Genomic DNA, 23,675 nt, shown 5'->3' with positions numbered 1-23,675 from the left:
ATTCTAGTTGGTTCTATTGGAAATTCCTTTAAATATTCAAGGAACAGAAAATTCTTCATATTTAAACCCTTTAAATTAATTTTTAATGACCATATTTCTGATTAACTTCATAAGGTCAACCTTACCTTGATACTAACTTTTTTTCTACAGCTGTAATAACTATTGAAAAAATATATAATGAAATAAGAGTGGAAATCACATTTGCAGTAACAGGAAATGTAAAGAAAATCAGAAAGCGTACTAATACACTGACACATTGGAGATGAATTTCATGTTTCTGAAAAGTACCTCAATGGTATAAAAATATCAATTAATCAATTAACAAAAACCCTAAAAAATAACTGGGTTAGCTAAGAAAAAGTTTTAAAAAATATAAAAGACATGAGATAAGCTTATTCTTTCATACAATAAAACATATATTCAAGATACACGTTTTCACTCATATATGGGAACTTAATATTAAAAACAATTGATCTCATGGAGACAGAGAGTTCAATGATGGTTAATAGAGATTGGGAAGGGTACTGGGGGGGGCAGATAAATTGGGGTTGGTTAACAATGTAGTTAGATAGAATGAACAATATTTGATAGCACCACAAAGTGGCTATAATCAACAATAAGCTAGAGTATACTTTAAAATAAATAAAAGAGTGGAATTAGAATGTTCCTAACACAAAGAAATGATAAATGCCTGAGGTGATGGATTCCCCAGTTACCTTGACTTGATTAATTCACATCATATGCGTGTCTCAAAACATCACATGCACCCTATAAAGATATATAACTATTATGTACCTAAAATATAATAACATGAAATAAAAATAAATAAAATAATAAAAAATAAAAATGGTAAGAAATAAAAATAAAACACAAAATAAGAAAAAGACAAAATATTTTAAGACAATGAAAGAAGTTAAAGACAGGCAAAAGAAATGTAATATGAGTATGAATAGAGTCTCAGAAGAAAAATATCAAAACGATGATATAAACAAATATTCAAAATTGCAGCTCAAGAAAGATTTCTCAAATAAAAAAATGTCATAGGCCGGGCGCGGTGGCTCACGCCTGTAATCCTAGCTCTCTGGGAGGCCGAGGCGGGCGGATTGCTCGAGGTCAGGAGTTCAAAACCAGCCTGAGCAAGAGCGAGACCCCGTCTCTACTATAAATAGAAAGAAATTAATTGGCCAACTGATATGTATATAAAAAAAATTAGCCGGGCATGGTGGCGCATGCCTGTAGTCCCAGCTACTTGGGAGGCTGAGGCAGAAGGATCGCTCCAGCCCAGGAGTTTGAGGTTGCTGTGAGCGAGGCTGACGCCACGGCACTCACTCTAGCCTGGGCAACAAAGCGAGACTCTGTCTCAAAAAAAAAAAAAAAAATGTCATAAATACTGAAATGAAACTCTGGGTAACTGGTATTTCCCAGAATGGTCAACACCTACACCTGTTTTATGAAATTTTAAGGTTAAAGAAGAAAAAACATGGGCGAGGGATACAAACAAAAGACAAAATGACATCAGGAGCAAAGTCAACCTTCAATTTAAAATCAAGACAAATGATTTTAAGTGTTTTTCATTGGCTTTTGATGAGTTCACAGGTGTTACTAATACTGCTCAGTGTTGTTTATTTAAGGAATCAATACAGAGTTTGACGTGAAGAATTAGCCTGTGCTAGTTTGTGTGGAACAATTTCAATTGAGAACATTTTCAAAGAAATTGAGAAAAACACTAATTCCATACAAACTAAACTGGATTCTGCAAGGATGTGTTACAATTGATAATGATAAAAATATGTGTGAAGCAGAACAAAAGCTAAGTTGGTAAATTTACAAAATTTGTGAACATATAATGTTTAAATCTGTTGTTATTCATTGTACTAACAGGTACTTTATGGACCATACTTGAATTTATTATGTGTTACGAACCAGCCACATCAACAGTGAACTTCATATGCTTTTTTAGACTTAACTATTGACAGTTCTGAGTATTTTTGTTGAGACATAGAAGCTAAATATTCTTATTAATAATTGCCCAACCGCAGAGAAGATCAATAATACAGCAATGATAAACATCTTTTGAGTGTGACTTTTCTGGGGCAAAGACATGATGAGATTGAAATTTATTTGAATGAGAAGAACTGCCCTCAATGACTATTAATAAACTTTGAATGGCTTTGTAAATTAGCTGTTGCTACAGACTTGACAATGTTTCTTAATGAATTCAACCCAAAACAACAAAGTAGAACAGTATTCATACATAAAACCTATTAGCAATAAAACCATTTCAATGGCAACTAATGTTTGAACCCCAAGTACTGTCAAGCTGCTTTATATATTTCCCATGCTGTCAAAAGTTAAACTAGGAAGTGAGATTCCATTTCCATTCAAATTTGCTGCAGTTATATTTCCTGAGTACAAACTACAATTCAAGCAGCCTCTTCAGACCTCAGTGTATAAAAGAATACAGCTACTTCTATTTCTTGTTTTGCTTTCCCATATGTGGCCCCTCCATGCTTGCTCTAGGTTTTTCCTTCATTCTATAATACTTTCTCAACCATCTCCATAGTTTTAATCTATTATCCTTCAAAGCATTCCCTAAACATCCCAACCCAAGATTTCTCCCTATGCACAGCTCCTATAATAGCAATTATCTGGTCTTTTCATTTGACCATTTCAGTATATTTCTTTTGCTGTTTTTTAGACTTCCGCCTATACAATCAATATCTCTCCTTATACACTGTATCTTTCTTAAGGAAAAAGCTACATCTTGAAAAGCATAACTCACAGCCCCTTTTAGCAATACCTAGATTATTGGACAATATTGGTTGATTAGCTGGTTGAGCAAGTATTTCGATAGTTACAATTATAAAAGTGATGAATGAAAAACTATGGAAAGATTCATCAACACTTCAGCTCTTATCAATGTAACTCAACCAACACTTGCTAGGCATTTATTTAATATTGGCTAGTCATAATGGTCTCTACCCTTAGGAAATATAAGGTAAGGTAAAAATTATCTATACTCCCAGGAAACAACAGGTAAGGTAGAATTATTTACCATGGTGGTTCTTAACTGGAGGCAATTTTGCTCCCGACAGGACATTTGGCAATGTCTGAAGACATTTTTGTTCATCAAAACTGGAGGTACAGGATGCTACTGGTATTACATAGTGAATGAGGCAAGAGATGCTACAAAGTATTCTATAATACACAGGGCAGCTTCCCACAAAAAGAATTATCTGGCCCAAAATGTCAACAGTGCCAAGTTTGAGAAACCCTAATTTACTGTGCCAATGTGGGCTGATATATGTGAAAAATAGATTTGAATATTTGTTTTCATCTTTTAAATTATGAAATTTTCATGACTACTATTTTTTATATCTGAGCATCTCCTCCATATTCACCCCCATTTCAAAACTCCATGAGACTGAAAACTAGTTTTCCTCTTTCTTTGAGATGCTTAGTAAAGGTTTGTTGAGTCTCAGTGCTCAATATTTTTTGAATGAATAATTAAGTGTTAAAGTATTACTGACTCTGCCTTCACTCTCCAACACATTGATTTAACATGTACTTTCTAGAACTACTGACCCTTTAGAAACCTACAAGGACCTTTAGAGATCATCTCATCATATGCTTTTTGATATTTGTTAAAACAGTGACACCTTTTCTTCAAGTAATTTCCTATGGGAAAGTTTAACACTTAAGGCAAGTAAATATAGAGCTGCTAGCTACACTGAGTCAAAGGTGAGGGATCTGGAGCCCAACCATCAGCAGTGGCATCCCCTAAGGTGGGCATCAAAAACCTAATGCTCTCAAATAGCACTCAAATAACACTTGGGAAAACTGAAGCAGAAAGAAAAAGAAACAAGAATAATGTCACATGGCCAGTGGTGATAGATAAGTCACTAATGGAAGATGCTTTCATCATTAAGTACCCTGAAAGGTACAAAACAAAGGCTCTTATTTTGCTGAACTAACCTAATTCACACGATGCTCTTATATATGTGCTAGGGCTAATTTCTCCCCTCACTTTCACCCAACTTCACTAGACTAAAATGATCTCTACAAGGTACCTAACAGCCATAGGAAATTCAAGACTTGAACAAAATCTATAGATCAACTAGATATATAGACATTTCTTTATGAATCATTATTTCCAGTGAGACAAGTTTTTCTATGAGATCAAATTAAGCAGAACAAATTTAGCAAAGCCCTTCAACATCCACGTGCCCTTCCATGACAATAAATGATTCCTAATGGCAGGAGCATTGTTGCATAATGATGTTCCGGAATGAGGAGTATGTGTAGTTTGAAAAAGCACAGTCTGAAAATTTATTTTAAAACCCCGTAATACCTATAATTTTTATAATACAAACCTCAGAAAGCTTGTCAAAATATTTTTGGCTGTCTGTTGGGAATACATAACGATAGTGATTCTTTAGTAATAGGAAAGTAAAAAAGGAATGTCTAAAAGGAGAGATTTAAGCATGAAGTTTTTGTATTTGTCAAAATATTGCAGAATATTTAAAAATGGAAAGTAGGAAACAGAGAATATCATGTAAGGACTTCAGTGGGATCTCTTCACCCATTTACTGTCCTGCATAGCTGTTGTTAAAAACAATATAAAGAGATTGATTCTGGGCATAGAACTAGGTTAAATAAACAGGCAGTTAATGCCAAAGTTCAGAAATCTTCTGGGCCAGGGCGTTGTTAAAATAATGAAGCCATTCCTAGACTGTTACTTTGTTATTTACTCTGTTATACTTTGTTAGATTCTTCTCCACATCATTAGCATAGAAAAATACAAGATGACTGAAAGGTCAAGAAGACAGCAAGGTAGGATTCTGCTGGCTGGAGTCATGCCATGATCTTGTCAGAGTCAAGGATTATGATGGGAGACACTGTCCCCAAAGGTTTCTATCACGAGGTGAGCACGTGGTAGGTAGAGATCAAATTTAAGCAGATTATATACCCAATCTAGCCTTCCTGTCTTGTCACGCAAACACCCAGATAGCTTTATCTCAGAATTCTCATATAAAAAAGCTGAATAAAACTGATGTGCGAATGAGTGAAGGTCAATGCTTGAGCTATATTTAATGACCTGAGAGCCAGAAAAAGGTTTCGGTTTTCCAGTAAAATCCTTTAGTAAGCAATAGCTTTATAAAAGGTCACAAGCACAGCTGGGCGAAAGGTACAGATATCTATACCTGAGACTATGAAATTGACCTTGGGGAGCTCTCAGAATGATGACGCCACCTGGAGTCAAGACTGGGATGAGAAGAAGCAATGTCCTTGCATCATTCCACCCTATCTAACTCTCAGGCACTTCCGTCTACCTCTGTTCATCTGGACCCCAGCCAGGGTCTGCGCATCCCATTTACCAGTCCTAAATTGTCAATGTTTAATCTTTCCTTGTGTCTTGGTGTTTATTCTCCCTCTACAGCCAACAGCTCTTCATGAAGGGGTCTTTAGTAGTCACACATCTCACCCCTCAAATTATGAATGATGAGTGCAAACAAGGCCCAGAGAAGAGAAGGGATTTACCCAACGTCACGTTGCTAATGTCAGAACTGACTGAATCCAGGTGGCCCAGCTCCTAGTCTACTGCCCTCTCTGCAGGTGCCCAGGGTTGTCTCAGGCTGGCCTCACCTGCCCACTAAAGAATGTTCTTTACTCAACAGATTCGTCTTCAGAAGACAGTCATTTGGTGAATTTCAACAATTATTATAGAATGTACCTGCCAATCACCACAAAAGATCAGAAGTGTTTGGTTTTATTTTTAATCATTCTCAGTATCTTGTGAAATGGAGAGCTTTTTTATATTTATTTGTTCTCATAAACAAGGATAAGTTTGGCTCATGAAAGATACTTGATTTAGTCCTCCAAGCGTAGGCTGTGTTCAGGCCAAAAGGAATAAGGGTCAGAAACAAACTTCTGTTTATTTCAAGATGTGTTCAATTATCATAACCAAGGACTGTCATCTTGTCCCTTGGGACAATCATTTAGGTCATGATTAAAACCACACCTCACAGTCTTTAGTTTGGTGACAGTTTATGAAAGCTGGCTTGATTCTGATTTCTATAAAAAGATTTATAAATGTAAATGGCAAATGCATAGATTTATAAAATGTAAGCAGTAAGATTTTATAGTGCGTTTAAGTCTACCAAGATCTACAAATGCCTTGAGTTTTGTAAAAAAATACCATCACATTACAAAAACAAAACAAAACAAACAAAAAACAAAAACACCAAAACCATAGAAATAGTGTTTTAAAAATACAAGGAGTATATTAACTTGTGTTTCATTTTTACATCAATGCCAGCTGAAAGATCCATTAAAGTTGTTAGTTATCGTTCATTTACAGCTAATTCTTAAGTGTAACTAAGTCCCCATATACACTTTTTTTTTTCCTTTTCAAAGACAACTCTCTACATCCTTAAAAAGAGTACTATTTTTCTAATAGTAACAGCTCTTCTGCTGCACACTCCTCTGAGTTCAGAATTAAAATGATGGTAGTCACCTGGTCCAATTCCCTACCCCAACCAGAAACTTTCCTATAAGTGGTTGTCTCTCTTGTGCTAGAATTTGTCAGAGATAGAAAATTTACTTTCTCTAAATGATCTATTCTGCTGATTAAAAGTTCTGAAAGAAAGTTTACTCAAAGTACTGTTACCTGAATGCAGGACCCCTATGGATGCACATATAGATTTTACCCTAAATAATAAGAACAGATTCTAATACCAGAGGCAGGGTGATATAGTAGAAAGTTCTTAATTTTGGAAAAAGAGAAATAGACAAATGCGTTCAAACTGTGGCTCTGCTCCACCACTTACCTGTGTAACTTTGAACAAGTTACCTAATTTCTGAGTCTTGAAGTTTTTTAGACTTACTGTGTTGTGATACTTACATAGGTTCACCTAACAGGAAGATCTGTACCAGCTGGTATCCACTAAGTTTGTCGTGTCCCACTGAACGTGTTGGCACAATTTAGTAAGATTTTTAAAAAATAATATTGTCAGAATGAATACTCCAGATGTGTAAATTATAAAGATTGAAATTATTATGGAAACTGAGGAAATATTATTAGTAGATAGTAAAAGCTAGAAAGGAAGACAACAGCTACTCTGCATTTTACAGAACAGGATGTAAAATCAAAGAAGTTTTTGCCTCTACCCATATTCAGCTCCTTTTATATCTTCTGTGATTAATTGGTGGAGCAGAAAAATGGCAAGTGAAAACCGTATCAATGCAGCCACACTAAGGTCACGTTGAGTCCATTTATCCTGAAAAGAGGAAAAGTGGTCCCGGGTTTCCATACCAGATTAAGGCTATATATCTTTAAATATCTTTGAACAAGTATTTTTACATTGTGAGTAATATTTGACTTTTCTGAAATTTCTTGCTTATTCTCAACCACACAGACCCAGTCATATGGTTTCCCTGATGTTTGCTGATTGTCAGGACCCAACTGTGGATGAAAACTGTCAACTCAAACTTAGAAACCACATTAAATCAATATAAAAAGTTCAGTGTCATATAAGAAATGTTGTAGTTTATGAAACAAGCTGCTTTTGAATTTATTGCTTGATAGCACTATAAATGGGCATAGAGAAACACAATTATCATAGTTAAATTAGTACAGCTTGAGTTGTAAGATGTATCTGTTTTCTTAAGAAATAAAAAAGATATTTTTCCAGCTAATTAACATAAGTAGAATTGTAGACATGTTCAAAATAACTCTCCATTGGTGGATATTTATTCTAAAAGTGTGTATTTTAGATAACACATCCTTTGTTTACCTATTGATGAAATCACACCATAAGAGGTGCATTTTTAAAATTAGCTATTCTCAGAAGGGAGCATTGATTGTATCACTGTAATCATTTAAAAAATACATTTCTACTTACCTGATATTAATTTAAATTAATTTAATTAAAAAACACTAATGATCCTTGTCATTCCTTTAATGTAAGTAGTAGGTAGTGCTCAATTTAATGAAAAAAAGGATCACCCTCCAGATCAGACTGTGGGCAGTGTGAAATGCCTTCCCAGCCTCCTAATAATCCCCGGACAGTAACTGAAATAGCTGTACCAACAGCCCATTCAGTGACTCAAGGAAAGAGGTTCTGGAGGGAGTTTCCTGATGGATGGAAGTTCAGGCACCTTTCTAGAGTCCACTGCAGAACTCTGAAGCTGCAGGAAGCCACTAGGTCCTAGGAGTCCCACCGCTGTTGATAATCACATGCCTTCTTTTCATTCCCAGCATTCCCATCAAAGGCTGAGCCCCGAGTCAGGAAACTGCTTTCAGCAAGGTGATGATCTGATCCAAAAGAACCGGCATTTAGTTGTGACCAGGCGGCTTAATTCTCCAAGGAATTGTTACAAAACATTCACCCTAAAGAAACCTCCAGTTGATGATGTGAAAGCACGTGTGTACACGCGTGCATGAATGTGTGAGGGGGTGGGGCAGAAGTGACTGGGAGCACTTAATCTAGCCCCGGAAGCCTCCTCCTCACACTTACTCACAACTCCACCCAAAAGTAAGATTAGCCATATATGCCTGCCTCTCATTTTCTCTGAAATAATTCCATACAGTAATTGAAGAGATATTCTTATTTTTAAAATGTCTGGTCCTGATTGGCTCCATCCACTCTGAAACCAACCTTTACTTGCATCTTTGGATCCTCAATTTCAGAAGAGAAAGGGAGAGGGCAGATACTAATCTCCTCTTGAAATAGATGAAACTAGGTCTAATCAGAGAATCGAAAGCCTATTGAGTAATAGCTTGTAGATGCCCCCAATCAAAAAAATCAGCCATAAGTAATGTTAAAATTATGACTCCAGCCTTAAGGCATTTTATATTGTACTTGAAACAAAAGTGATTGTCATCAATCTTCTGGGCTTCAGAAGGACACAGACTGGTTAGTAATTCAATGACTTGCTTAAGTTTCAGACAAGAAAATGTGTCAAAACTATGTCCCATCTCTATGCACCCTCAACGCCTGAGTCCTAAATTACAGTATTGATTCCAAATTCCAGGATTTTTTAAAAACAGATTTTTAAATGACTAGTGTGCCCAGGGCCTCTGGACCTTTTTTATGAAGTTTAACCAAGAGTTTTTAGAGTGTTCTTCACTAGAACTTGAAGTAGCAAAAGAAAAAAATGTGCCAAGAGGATCATGGAAACTAGTTCCTTTTCATTCCTGTTATGAAATTTTCCTGAAAACACAGCATTAAAGATATTGGAAATGTTGCAAATTGTATTTGAGACACCAATTCAGAATAAGTTATAGTAGTTTATAGGTGACCTTAAAGCAACAGCTATTTGGATATGCTTGCTACTTCAGTGTTTTATAACAATTTATTTTAACCCACAAAGTTTAACATAATGGTCAAAGTATAATAAATTTTAACAGACTTTAGCAGGTGCATAGTTATTAGTTATAGAGGCTATGATATTCTTTGGAATTAATTAAATCAGATAGCATAGCTCTTAGATAAAATATAAGTTGGAATAAGTTGGGTATCTATCCCTAGAAAGAGATACATTTCAACTTCAATAGTTTAAATATACTGAAATAGTTTGACATATCAGTTTAAATATTTTGATGAATTGAACCCAATTCAAACTGGCAAAAATAACCAAGTGTTGACTCATTTAACTAGAAAGCCTAGTGGAGGAGAGGCCTTAAATTGGGGATGGGGGGGGGGGATTGGTGGCTCATGTTTTTATTTCCCAGCTCTCCATAATGCCATCCAATGTCAGCTTCATCTAAAGCTGGCTCTAGTCATGACTGTGTGATAGCTGCTAATGGCAATAGAAGCCAAATGCTTCCTCTTCCATATCCAGGGAGAGTGCAGGCTTCTGTGCCAGCATTCCAGTCCAGAATGCTGAGCAGGTCCCTGACTGTAGCAGTTTACATCATGTGTCTCTCTTTAATGTTTGTGGCCAGGAAAATGGTTCATGGGGATTCGTTTTTCCAGTCAGGGTGTCTGTCAAGAACTGGGGAAAAGGTCATTTCCTGAGAAAGACAAAGATTATATGGAAGATAAGTAGATGCTAGTAAAAAAATTGGGGAAAGAGGAAGAATGAATATTAGATGTTCACTGTATGCATATCTGGTCTCAAAGACAGTAGCAAGCCCATGGCTGTATTTACTGAAAATTACTGTCAGTATTACTAATAAGAAAACAATTCCAAATTACAAATGAACAACAACAAAATTTCAAGGCCAGTATGTTTCTTTTTATTATTATTGTGTTTGACTTAAGATGGTTGAATGATCTCATTTTCATTTAAAAGCATTACATTAATTCCCATGCAAAAACCCAAGACCACATATCTGATCTCAATTGGCCAAAGTCCAACCTACGAGTCTGGACATTCAAGACCAACACCAAGATGTCGCTTGGCCTTTCCATTAGTAGACATCATGGTGTGCTTTGAGAGATCAGCAGACCCCTGATCCCTCAAATACTAGTTTGCCATGAGTCCATACCTAAACAGGGACCAAAGCCTTGCAGCATCTAAACCTGGCAAGTAATTTCATTCATGAAGACAGGACACCTCTATAACAAGCCTGCCATCCAGATATTTCCTGGTTCCTGCTCTATAGCAAAATCTGCTTTTGAACAGACATGGGATCTTCTATTTGGGGATTATAAATTCTTCCTGCCAGTTTTCCTCAAAACTCTCAGGAGAAGTAAAGAGACTTTACAAAAAAGCATACCCCAAAAGAAATAAATACAAAGACACCTACTTTATCAAGTATACATTTTCCCCAGCTTTAGATAGAGTCAATTAATGGTATAAAGCTTTAAAAACTTCTCTAGTATGACGGGAACCATGAATATCACAGAGGGCAAAACAGGACCCCACAATTAAAGGAGAACTAAACAAATGCAAAGAATCATTCCATTGATAGAGTGAAATGGACTTAATGAAAAAACGATAGCACTTCAACAGTGGATGTTAATTTATATTGAAACACACTTTGCAATTCTGACAATGGCAAAGATTTCATTAGTGCAAATAATAATTATAATGGTATGTTCTTTAATAGGATTTAAATAAGGCTTCAAATAATTACATATGCTAAACTAACATTTGGAAACCTTAATTCTGTTTGGAAAACTGTCAAACACACCCTCCAAACCATCCAATGTTCTCTGATTTGAGGACAATTACATTCAATGAAGTTGCTCCAAAACACAATTCGTAGCATTCTCACTTTCAAAGTTTACATTGTCTGGTGGAAAGAGGGTAAACTACTTTGGCCACTGGTCAAAAGAAATAAATCCAGCTAATCTGCCAGGTAGTTCCCCACTTCATATGATTCTCAAAAATCAGTAGTCGTGAAAGCTCATTAAAACAGAAAGACAAAAAAGAACATAATAGAATTCTTAATTGTCAAAGAGTTCTGTTTCCCCATAAACATTAACAAATTTGCACAAAGTGCGAAACAGAAAAAAAGCAAGAAGACTCATGGGCATTTTTACCTATGGCTCAAGTTCTCCTTAAAAAAAAAGCAACCAACAAACAAAACTTTGTGACAATAACTACAACAAAATCAGAGGCAGAATATGAAATAGTAATATACTGTTTCAGAGCCTGCACCATCCTGCAGAACCAGGAAACTTAAAATTTGTTTTTAACAAATCCAATTGAGGCTGGATATGCAAAAAACAGAAAGCATCACAAACCACACTACACATATTATGAGAGTTTTAGAACCAGGGGGAAAAGTCAGCAAAACACTCAGAAAAATTTGTCATCAATTCTGAAATGGGGCCTTGTGACATCATCAGGGTTGATAAAGACAGAGATTGACTTTCCCGGGTTCTCAGTCACGAGCTGCTGCAGTTTTTTTGCCAAACGGTCATCAGGCTGGTTGGGGTCCCCTCCGTCGGACTGCGGGGAGGGGATGCTGGTGGTGCTACCTCGCCTCTGGAGCTCCAGTGTCAGCCGGTTGGCCGCCTTGACGTGCTCAATGGCGGTGCGCAAGTGCTCAGCCGGGTCTGAGCGTACAGAGGAGAGCTTCCGGGCATGGAGCATGACTGTCTCCTCTGACAGGTGCTCCAGCATGTTGCACTGAGGGATGAAATAATTGGGACACATCTTGTTGACCAGACAGTGTTGCAGGTCATCAATGAGGCCCAGCAGAAAGTGGGCTGCATAGTCTTCTTGAGCCAAGTAGCTGGCAGGAAGTCTGTCGCAGGCCCAGAGCATCATGCTCCGCAGGTGATAGGGGCTGATAGCCTTGGGCCGGGACAGGAGTTTAATGATGATGGCTTTGCAGGCCTGATAGGCCTGCATGAGGCTGCTAGAGATACACTTCTTCAGCTGCACCTCACTCCTGGCAAAGGACAGCCGCCACTCATTGTCCTTCTTACCCTTGTAGGAGCAAGCAGGCACCAAGTAAAACCCACTGATGACCTCTTCCTCAGTAATCTTCCCATCCCAAAAGTGGTTCTCCATGAGCCAGCTCTGGGCCACTGCAGGCCAACCTTTGAAAGACACCACAGGGACAATATCGTACAACATGCGACTGCTCCCTACACCCAGAATGATGGAGATGATGGTCCCATTTTTTTCTACCTTTTCTACCTTTGGCATCCCCCGCTGGGGTTTCTTCTGTATCTCTGATAGTACAATGCTGATGGAGTCATAGAACCAGTCGGCCACTTTGGTAGGGGAGAAGAAGTAGTTGGTGGCACCATTGATGTGATCTACGATGGTGCAGCAGTCTTTCCATTTACTGATCGTCCCTTCGTCAAAGAGCCGAAGGCTCAACCAGGAGTGGCACAAGGCTGAGTGGCGCATATCAAGTGTCACAGGCTGATTACGGTCATGCAGCTTGAGGGCCGGCACCAAAAGGGTGAAGTCCATATCGTAGTCAGTCCCCCGGGCATAGACATTAAGCTCATCTAGGTCCAGGTCCACCACACCTTCCCGGACTCCACCAGAGAGCAACAGGTACTCATTAGCCACTGGAAGTTTTTGGTCCAGCTTTTGCACCATTCCTACAAATACAAAGAGAAGACACTATTAGAGGAAGCACAGACAGAGTCTTAAGCATTAATATAAAATGCGCTGACCTTTCAAGATTATCAGCACAAAACCAGATGTCAGGCTGCTGCCCAGACCCAGCTGACAGCACTTTCTCACCAGTGCTAGAAACCACCCTTTTCCAAGTGGAAGAACCACATAACATTTTTCTCTCACAGTGAAAAGCAATATTATTTTTCAATCGTAAACCAGGGTTGCCTGGTCATCACCTCACATGTCATCCATCCACTCAGTCACTCAGGCTAAAAATTTCAGTAAGTTTCAAAGCTTCCTTGCCCTTTTTACTATCAAATCTTACCTATACAACCTCTGCCAGGGTTTCCCACTTCCTTCCCTGTTCCCCATCTGTGCTGCCTTCATGAGTTTAGGCCCTTTTGGTCTCTTACCAAAGCCACCTCCCTCCTCCAGGCTCTTCTTCCTCAGACTTTTCTCTGTACCAGCAGTTCTCAATGTGGGCAGCAGACACTTCCAAGGGGCAATGAGGTCGTAACTCTTTTCATAATAATGCTAACACATTATTTGACTTTTTAACTGTATTGACACTCGCATTGATGGCACAAAAGCAATAGATAGTAAAACTGCTGGTACCTTACTTAGCACTAGTCAAGACGGTGGCACCAAACTGTACTTGCAGTCAGGAGATTCTTTACTACTGACACATACTAGCAGTTTAAAAAAAAAATCCAGTTTCACTTAAGAAAACCCTTGATGGAGAAGAAAAATCATTTATTTTATTAAATCTCAACCTCTGAGCTAATATAAAGACTACCTTTCTAATAGCTTGTGTGACGAAATGGCATGTAACCACAAAGCCTCTTTGCCTCAGACTGAAATCTGACAGTCTTCAGGAAAAGCACTCATATCACTGAGTCGTGAGCTGAACTAGCTTCTTGGTTCATAGAATACCATTATTATTTTAAAGAACAACTGATGAATTCTGGCTATTCAGACTTGGGTATTTGGCAGACATTTTCTTTAAAAATGAACAAAATAAGCCTGGCTTCAAGAAAGCAACTGATAATATTTATTGCCAATGATAAAATTGAAGCTTTCAAAAGAAAATTAAATTTTAGAAAACTCATATCCTGAACCATGAGCTCGATTTCTTCCTAAATTGTGTATGTTTCTGATGACAGTAGTGGCAGTATTAATGAATGTGATTTTTTGATAAGACTGTGAGTCCTTCAAGATGAGAACCATTTCTCAAATATGTATTAGTATTATATAGGCATAGGGTCTTCATTCAGTAGGCCCACAACTGAAGCTATGACTAAATGATAAAACAACAAATGTATGAAGTTATTAGGTAGATGGAATTAACACAGGTACTTAAATAAAGGCTAGACTTAAATGACTGTTCCACGAACAACATACACATTTACCCCAGCCTCCTGTGTTTTTATTATATACTTGTTTGTGCTTCGTTATCTGATGAACTACCAGCATTACTCTTTGTGATTTATTTAACAATTTTCCCCCAAAGATCACAAAGAACTACTAAGAACTAATATTCATTAATCATTGCAATTATTAATACTTTGAATCAACATAGTTTATTGTTTATAGGACAATCCCAAAGCAAATAAATAAACCATGTATATGTGTTGTGTTACCATACTGGTATAGACTGAATGCTTGTCCCCTCTATTCATATGTTGAAATTCTAACTTCCAATGTGATAGCACTAGGACGTGGGGCCTTTGGTAGGTGATTAGGCATGAAGATGGAGCCCTCAACGATTGGGATTAATGTCCTTATACAAAAGACCTCAGAGAGCTTCCTCACTCCTTCCACCACGTGAGGGCACAGCAAGAAGGCTGCTGTCCATGAACCAGGAAGGGGCTCTTCACCAGACACTGAATCTGCCAGCACCATGACACTGGAATTCCCAGCCTCCAGAACTGTGAGAAATAAATTCCTGTTGTTTATAAGCTATTCAGTCTATGGTGCTTTGTTATAACAGCCTGAATGAACTATGACAATTATTAATATATTATATTTTAACATTTAACACTCATTTATAAAAATGTGCTCTTTCTCATTCTTTAGAATCCTATTTTCCAAACCACATTAACAATGAAAATATATTTTATTTAGAACCATTTCTTTACATGCATATAGGAATATAGCAAGTTATCATTCATTTTCTTTGTAAAAAAATCAAAATCAATAAGTTATCCAACATTATAGAGTCAACAATTTATCAGAAAGGAAATCTAGCACACCTGATTTCTTGGGCTGCTCCTCACATTATCTATATGTAATAAGCCATCCAGGTCCCTCCTCAATAAAGGACTATTCCAACTGCTCAAGTACAAGTCCTTAAGGCAAAATGCCACCTTAACCAAGGTCACGCCCTGTGGCTGGCTGGGGTGGGAGTTGGGGGTGCACATAACTGATCAGTGTGGGAGTGTCCCCGCTCAGGAGACTCTGAAGGGCTGTTCACACCCAGAGTTCCCAGCAGGGTCAGCTGAGGCTAACGATGAGCCTGCAGGGAAACCTGACTCCTCCTTCCACTTGATCCTACTTCCTTCCCTCCCTTCCCCAGGTGTAGAGCCCAAGGATGCTCCTTAATAAATATTCTAACTCCATTTCAGAGGCTGCTTCCTGAGAAACCCAACATACTATACTATATACTACCCAAGCAGAAAAAGGCTTTACTATAAATCCAGTATGGAAAATTTATTTTCCTTTTTAAAGTGCTTTTTAAAAGCCAAACTTAATCGGATGGAAAGTTTTCATAAACATCAAGACAAAAAGATCCATTACTCAATTGTCATATTTTAATATTAACTTCATCTTTATAATGTAACAAATACCACCATCCCGAGTGTTAGCTGTAACTATGAAAGGATAGAATTGATTTCTCAGATTCCACAGTAGGTTGTGAAAATCATTTTCATTATTTTCTGAACCTACATGTAAGTACAATTACTTCCAAAGAGATATATTGATAATGAAATAACTTACTCTTCATTATTTCAAATATTCCTTCATTCTAGCTATTGGAATGCCATAAATATACATGAGAAAAACCATGAAATACTGTATTGTGGTTAGTGAATAAGATCTTAATCAATTAAGTGGTACTGTTATTTGAGTACCGCATTATTGACCCCTTGGGCATAAATAACTCAAAATTTTGTATGTCCTTTTGTCCTGGAAAGGAGCAAACTGGCTCTGGAAACACCAGCTAAGACCTATCTATACAACCACTGTAACTTTTGCATTAACAATCTAGAGATATTTTGTCTAGAGAAGTGCCACTGAATTTTGCCTTGGATTATCACAGTTCAGATCGTTTTAGGTAAAGACATAGCTAAAACTCCCTTCTGCCCTCTGCTGGATTAAAGAAGTTTTTAACTTATTTTCATTTGGTATATATACTAGAACATTTTTGCCAGTGATAAAATAATTATTTTTCCTCTCAACTGCTGTTTATGCACCTAGCTACAATGTTGACTCTTCATTCAAAAGAGCCAATATAAATTATTTGTCTAAATTCTAATACTTAGGAAGTTAGAGTAATTTTAGACATTTCTTGTTATTCCCTTTAAAGTGAAGAAAGAACTTTAGCAGCAAAGAAAATATTGCAGACATTCATTTACTAAGCTCCTAGAAATTAGAAACAAAATCCCTAAGGTCACCTTGTTCCAGGAGCTAATCCCCTGTGACTTCCACATTTCTATTTAGCCTTCCTGAGCCCATTAGCAGGAAGTTTTATAAATGATTTGGTAACATAAACTGGAGCCTTTCCCAACACTACAGAAGCCCAAACGTCCTCCATGAAAACTTTCCTGGGCTAAGTCTAAGTGAAAACGAGCTGACATCAGCTATCACAGCAGATGGACTGATGTGCAACTAAAATACAAATGAGGGCTGGGAGGGAAAAAGATAGGAGGAAAAAATTTCAACTGCACATTTTGGCTGTAAGGATCAGTTCCAGCAAGTGCCATCTCTGAACTGATCTAAGGATTTCTGTGTAACTTCAGGAAGGTTAGATCAAGCAACTCTGTTTAGCTATTCGTTAGATTATCCAAAGCCTCGAGTGGGAACAAAAAGAAGATACACATACACCACTTAGCTTGTTAGCAGCAAAGACAAGGTGGGATGGAGAAACAGCTTATTCCCCTGGGTAGGGCTCTTCTTTTCATGGAAGCATTGGCACATGCTCTCTCTTAAAAACCCTAACGTAAAACTGCCTTTCAGTTTCCCTTACTGTAATTCTCCACTTTTTGGTTTTCACTAATTTCATAATTTCTGCTTAAGAAGACCTTAATATTACTCTTTTATATAAGATACTGGGGTCTTGAGTTTAAGGAATGAGTTGCATGTCATCCTTTTAGCCCTTTGCTGATTATCTTTAGAATATAAAGTGAAAAATAGAACTCTGTCCCTAATTCCCTTATGTTCTAGTAAATAAAATTTACTGAATCCACTGAATTCAAATTACTAACCTCCATCACTCAAACATATAATGCCAGATTGTTAACACCAGAGAGCAAGAAACTAAGTATCATTTTCTTTGTCAATCTCCTATCTTCACAACCCTAACCCACTAGAGATGTGAGAACTCAAGTAGATAGTTTAAGCAAAGAGGTGAAAATAGTACTTGTATAGATCCCTTTAAAACACACACATACACACACTTGAACCCACCAAGGGAAGCTAAAACACACACACACACACACACACACACACACACACACACACACACAGACACACTCCTTTACCTATGTTGAAGGGAGAAAAACCTATAAAAGAGATATTAATAAAATTTTTATATCTTGTAATTAAACTTACAAAATTAGATGAATTTTATCTCTTTATATATCTTTGACTATATATATAGATACATACATACATATGACCTCTATGGTCCTGACTATCTCAATATTCATTGTTGCATATAAAAGAGTTACCTTTCTTGGCCCCAACTCATTGGCACACACTCATGACGATGCCTTATTACTGCAATGATTTGCAATGGTTGGAAGGGTACAGAGTGGGATGATGTTGGCAGAGTCCTTTAATTTTAAGGTATCCCCTGGGGTAACACTCTCCTTGGTTCACAATAAATGGTATAAAATCTTCCTATAAAATATTATGATTTATGCTTCAAAAGAGGAAATATTTTTTCAAGCTTACCTGACATTCTGAGAAATATCTGCGATGTAGGCATGGCCACCTTTTTCTAACAAAGTCACTAACATATGAAATTTTTAATGACCCAAATTTGAGGAAGGTTTTTATAGCATTTTCCTCATTCGTGCCCAGAAACCATCTATCTGAAGTCTCTCACTTTATAGGTGAAAAAAACTGAGGTTCAGAGAAAAGAAATAACTCATTCAAGGTCACACAGCCTTAGTGACAGAGTATCGGCATTGGCTTATTCCCACATTTGCTGAGAAGGTCAGAATGACATAGACATACTGTTCTCCCTGTGACAATGACCTCCCTTGACATGAATGCAGAATGAATTAAGAGGGAAGTAGCAGAGGTCAAACAGCAAAGTGACTGCTGTGCATTTCATTGGTCAAAGCTTCCGTGTGACTTCGGACAAGTGGCAGAACATGTCTGACTATCCCCCTGGATCATAAGGAAGAATGGACCGGATCTGCCTTGAAAGATGCCATTAGTACTCCCAAATAGACTGTAAGACACTGGAAATACAGAGGACATCAATAGAGCCTCCCAGGTTTTCAATAATCTTCTCAGTGATCATTAATATACACGATTATGGTAATATGTTTTATAAGTCAAAGAGTCAGTTCTGTTTTGCTTAATTTCAGGGACTACTGTATGTAGTTTTATTTAATCTTTTAGAAAACTACTAATTCATGCATGGTAATGGTAATACTATATTAACCAGAATGTATTTATAGTAAAAGGACCGGTTCAAAAGAGGCCTCCACAAAGAAGTCTTCCTTGATTGTTTCCGAATTTGATACTGATATGTGTTGCAAAAGCACTGGACTTGGAATAAAACAGGCTTGGGCTTGGATCCTGGGTTTGTCATTTACTGTTTAAGTAGGCGACAAGTTATTTAACCTCTCTGAGCTTCCAATACCTTATCTATTAAAAATAAACTGACAGGCCGGGCGCGGTGGCTCACGCCTGTAATCCTAGCTCTCTGGGAGGCCGAGGCGGGCAGATTGCTCAAGGTCAGGAGTTCAAAACCAGCCTGAGCAAGAGCGAGACCCCGTCTATACTATAAATAGAAAGAAATTAATCGGCCAACTAAAAATATATACAAAAAATTAGCCGGGTATGGTGGCGCATGCCTGTAGTCCCAGCTACTCGGGAGGCTGAGGCAGAAGGATTGCTCGAGCCCAGGAGTTTGAGGTTGCTGTGAGCTAGGCTGACGCCACGGCACTCACTCTAGCCTGGGCAACAAAGCGAGACTCTGTCTCAAAAAAATAAATAAATAAATAAAATAAACTGACAAAAAATAAGCATATAAAAACCACCCTTACAGGGTTGATATGAAATGCGTAAGCACATCATAGATACTGAGTTCATTTTCCCTATATGTTAGTCCCTCTTTACACCACCCTTAAAACTAGAATAGCAAATAATTCCTGTTACACAGGGTTGTTTGGAAGATTTAATTTAACAAGATAATCTAAAGCCTCTTGTACTGGCAAGGCACATAAAACATATTAGATGAAGGGAAATGAAGAGAGTATTCTCTTCCCTGGCAGTGGCAAGACTGCTGCTCACCAGGGATGCTTCCTCTGAGCGGATGTCATCATGTGGGGTAGGCAGTGGGCAGGCTGGATTCCACCCCTTTCTTATTCTCTCCCCAGGTGCCCTGTGGCATGAACAACCTGTACACCCTGGTGGAGGGCCTTGATCTGAATCCCTAGGTTAGCACTTTCAATGCTTATTGTTGTTGTGGTCTGTATTTATGGCGTATTTTTCCTCCTAAACAAGACAACAACATACAATCTTCCCTTGGTATACTTGGGGGTTTGTTCTGGGAACACCCTCCTACCAAAGTTCGTGCATAATCAAATTCTGCAGCTGGCCCTTGGGGAACCTGCTTATATGAAAAGTTGGTCCTCTGTATACACCATTTTGCATCTTGCCATTACTGTATTTTCAATCTGAGTTTGGTTGAAAAAAATCCTCAAGTAAGGGACCCATGCAGTTGAAGCCTGTATTGTTCAAGGGTCAACTGTAAAGCACTTGGCACAGTAACTGACAAAGCGGCTCAGCAAATCAAAGAAACTATCATAGGCAATAGTCAATAAGCTCTTCGTGGTCAAAGATTTTTTCTTTTTTTTTTACTGCACTGCTAGTACAGACCTTGGAATTAGAAGACACCTGCTTGTTGAATGTACCATTTGTTTCAATCAACTCAAATACCTACCTCATTAACCAACCCTGGCATCATGGAATTTGCTAGACAATATAATGCTATACTATCAGCATGTATGTATAAAATTGTTTACTAATAATCCAAAAGTCAGGTGGGAGGACAAAAGCCTAACTTTTCATTATTTTCCTTCTTAAAAATTAAAACTGAAGTTCTAAAAATTGGTGGGCTTTGTCAAAAGTCTACTAAACTATTTTAAACAGAATAAACATAAGTTGACCTGGATTCAAGTCCAACACATCCACTCTGGGCCTCAGTTTCCTTAAACAAAATTGGGGAATAAAAACTAGCACACAACTAGTTTGCTGGGTGGCCATGGGGACAAAATGAGAGACTGCACAGCAAATTACTTAATATGTGGTCTAGTACTTAGCTGTCAATCAATAAACGAGGGTTTCTGGGCACACGCATGCACACTAGTCGAAAAAAATAAATATAATTTTCCCATCAAATAAGTCCTGCCCTTTCTTTCCTTTTAGTACTTAGGATAGTTTAAAAACTCACAGTTTTCTGACACTCAGAATTTACTGGCAAGATTCAAAAGAGAGTCTTGTTAGCCTCTTCTAAAAGAGTCTCAATATGGCACAAAAGCTACAGACGGATAATTCATAAGAGGAGTGTTCACGTTAGAAGGCTTAATCTCGAAAGACAAAAACAATGGCAAGTGAAAAACAAGAGTAATGCCAATCTGATGTAAATCATATCAGTGATGACCATGTTAACTCCCTCCTGATCTTCACAAGGACCAATAAGCTTATGATGGAGATGTTCCAAATGCAGTCATTTGTAGCCCATCACCTCTGCCTGTGACCCGGCTGGGTCTGGTTCCGATTCCTTTCTCACTTTGGGATGTATATTTGAACTACTTAATTACTCTGAAACTAGAAAGCTGGGTTTGACTGGGGAAGGGGCCTACATTTTAGAAGAAAAATAATGAAGTAGGCCAAGTCTAGGAAATTGCAAGAAAGATGAATATAGGATTCAAAACTCAGGTTTCACTTATTCATCATACATGGGACACATACCTACCAGCATTCCTGTGAGCCAGTGGTGTGCTAGATACTGAAGATACAAAGGTAAGAGAAACACACACGGTGCCCAATGCATACTGTTTGTCATTTAGTGAGAAAATCAAATTATTAATTGTAGGAATCAGGATATAAGGTTATGCTGGGTAACAAAGCTAATATCTCAGTAATTCAAAACAACAAAGTTTTACTTTTTATTCATACTAGATGATCACCAAGGGTTGGTCGGGGCTCTTCGTTCCTTAATCTAGGACCCAGATAGACAGAGCAACCCCTGTCTGGAAAGAAATTCACACTCAATTGGAGAAAGTGGAAGCCCTGGAGGTTCTCTTTTTAGCAGTTAAATGCTCTGGCCTAGAAATGACATATATCATTCTTATTCACAAATCACTGGCCAAAACTAGTCGCTCTGCCCCACCTATGGAAGAAAGCACAATTCTACTACATGCTGCAAGGTGGAGAGATGGAAATATTTGATAAGCGGCATGAACAGCTCCCACGCTAATCAAATAATTACACACTAATGAACATATAATTATGAGCTGAGCTAACAACACTGATGGAAATGAATAAAGCACAGAAGAGGAAGAGGAGGAGTGAAAATTATTTAGACTGAAGAATAGAAAATTCAAGAAGGCCATGAGATCCACCTTCAAAAATCTGATGAGTAATACTAATAAAGAAGAAATGGACTCTACCTATATGATTTCAATAAGTAGAAGGCATAAAGAGAAAATTTCAGTCTAATGTTGCAAATGGAAGACTCACATCTATCAGGCAGAATTTTCTAACAGAACTGCTTGTGGAGGTAGTACTGTCCTGTCCACAAGATGGTCAATCAGAATCTTCAGCAGGGATGAAGACTAAAAGTACAAACCTGTGATGGAGTCTGAGTATGACAGACACCTATAATGTGGACTCCTATGGCCACCTATGACCATACAGTGTGGGCCCAGGGACAGTGGCAGCAAGAAGTCCAAGGATGCATTACGCTCGAATGCTGGGTGCTGCTCTTCTCTCTCATCTGGTCCACTCTGTCATTTCTAATCTGCAGCCCAGCTGTTGTCCGGCTCCACCAATTTGAAGTAGAGTGAACATAGTACTAGCAATGGCAAACATAATAGCAAAAGAACGGCTGAATTGACACTATGTTTTCAAAGAATGACCATCTCAGGTCAAGAACCCTCTGAGAAAGGCACAAACATTTATGGGCACTACCATGCACTAAGGCATAAGTTGAAGGTTTCATCTATGCTGTCTTATTCAATCCTCTTGACACTTTCGAGTAGACAGTATTGTTCCCATTTTACAGATGAGGAGCTCAAGGTAAACAGCAGTCAGATAAACTGTTTATGGTCATGATAGCTAAGCAGGGATCCAAATTCAAGTCAATTCCATGCTACTTTCCAGTAAAATGGGCTCTCCCAGAAGAACAAACAACTTAATAGCTTCAGAACTTTAAAACTGCCATGTAAAAGCATAGGAAATAATAAGTAGAAGCTTATTTCTCCATCCAAAAATGAAACACATTCTACTTTGGAGTAAAATGATTTAGAAAGCTGATCAAAAACTGATTTTAGTCATCTCTGGGGAACAAAGTACATGAGCAAAATGAATCAAGGATCATAGGAAAGACAATATTATAAATGACCTTTTAAAAATGGACCTCTAGTGCCATGACACAGAGCTGTGTGCACGAACAAGCGTGTGTGCATGTGTGCTGCACCCTTAACTCCTGCACATTTCTCAAAGAGCATTTCACAAGTGTTTTAATCACAACAGCAGCCCTGGAATTCTTTCAGACCCCAGGATAAACTCTGAAAATATTCCCACATATTCAGATGCATAATCTAATTTGTTTATTTTAACCCAACAGCAGAGCTTTAATTTTAAGGTGATAATCTCTGTATTTCTACTACTAGGTTGAGCAGATGGGTGAAGGGTGGCCAGGAACGTAATTACTGAAGAACATCCTAATTACAAAGCCAGAAACTCATACTGAACCCTGAAGCAAGAAAGTCTTTTTCTTTGTGGACACAGCATTAGCTACCATAATATTTCTTCTCTGTACAAAACTCAGCTCAGGCACACTGAGACACAGAGAAAGAAATATAAAGAATTCTATGTCCTCACTCAAAGAAACCAATCAACCAAGCAAACAAAAACCCAACTGGTATCCATGAGCCGGTAATAAAAATATA

The 23,675-nt window shown here is 37.9% G+C and overlaps 1 protein-coding gene across 1 annotated transcript in view; it reads right to left on the bottom strand.

The window, feature by feature from the left end:
- Positions 1–10,220: 10,220 nt before the first annotated feature.
- MB21D2 (Mab-21 domain containing 2) overlaps positions 10,221–23,675 on the bottom strand; it is a 109,463-nt gene continuing 96,008 nt past the window's right edge. The window contains exon 2 of the mRNA XM_012780239.3: positions 10,221–13,019. Coding sequence (XP_012635693.1) covers positions 11,755–13,019 — 1,265 coding nt within the window. The 3' untranslated portion in view covers positions 10,221–11,754. The remainder of the gene's footprint in view (positions 13,020–23,675) is intronic.

Source organism: Microcebus murinus, chromosome 1, assembly GCF_040939455.1.
Source record: "Microcebus murinus isolate Inina chromosome 1, M.murinus_Inina_mat1.0, whole genome shotgun sequence".
NCBI lineage: Eukaryota > Metazoa > Chordata > Mammalia > Primates > Cheirogaleidae > Microcebus > Microcebus murinus.
Note: the sequence above shows the minus strand (reverse complement) of the source record. Positions and strands in the feature narration are given on the sequence as shown.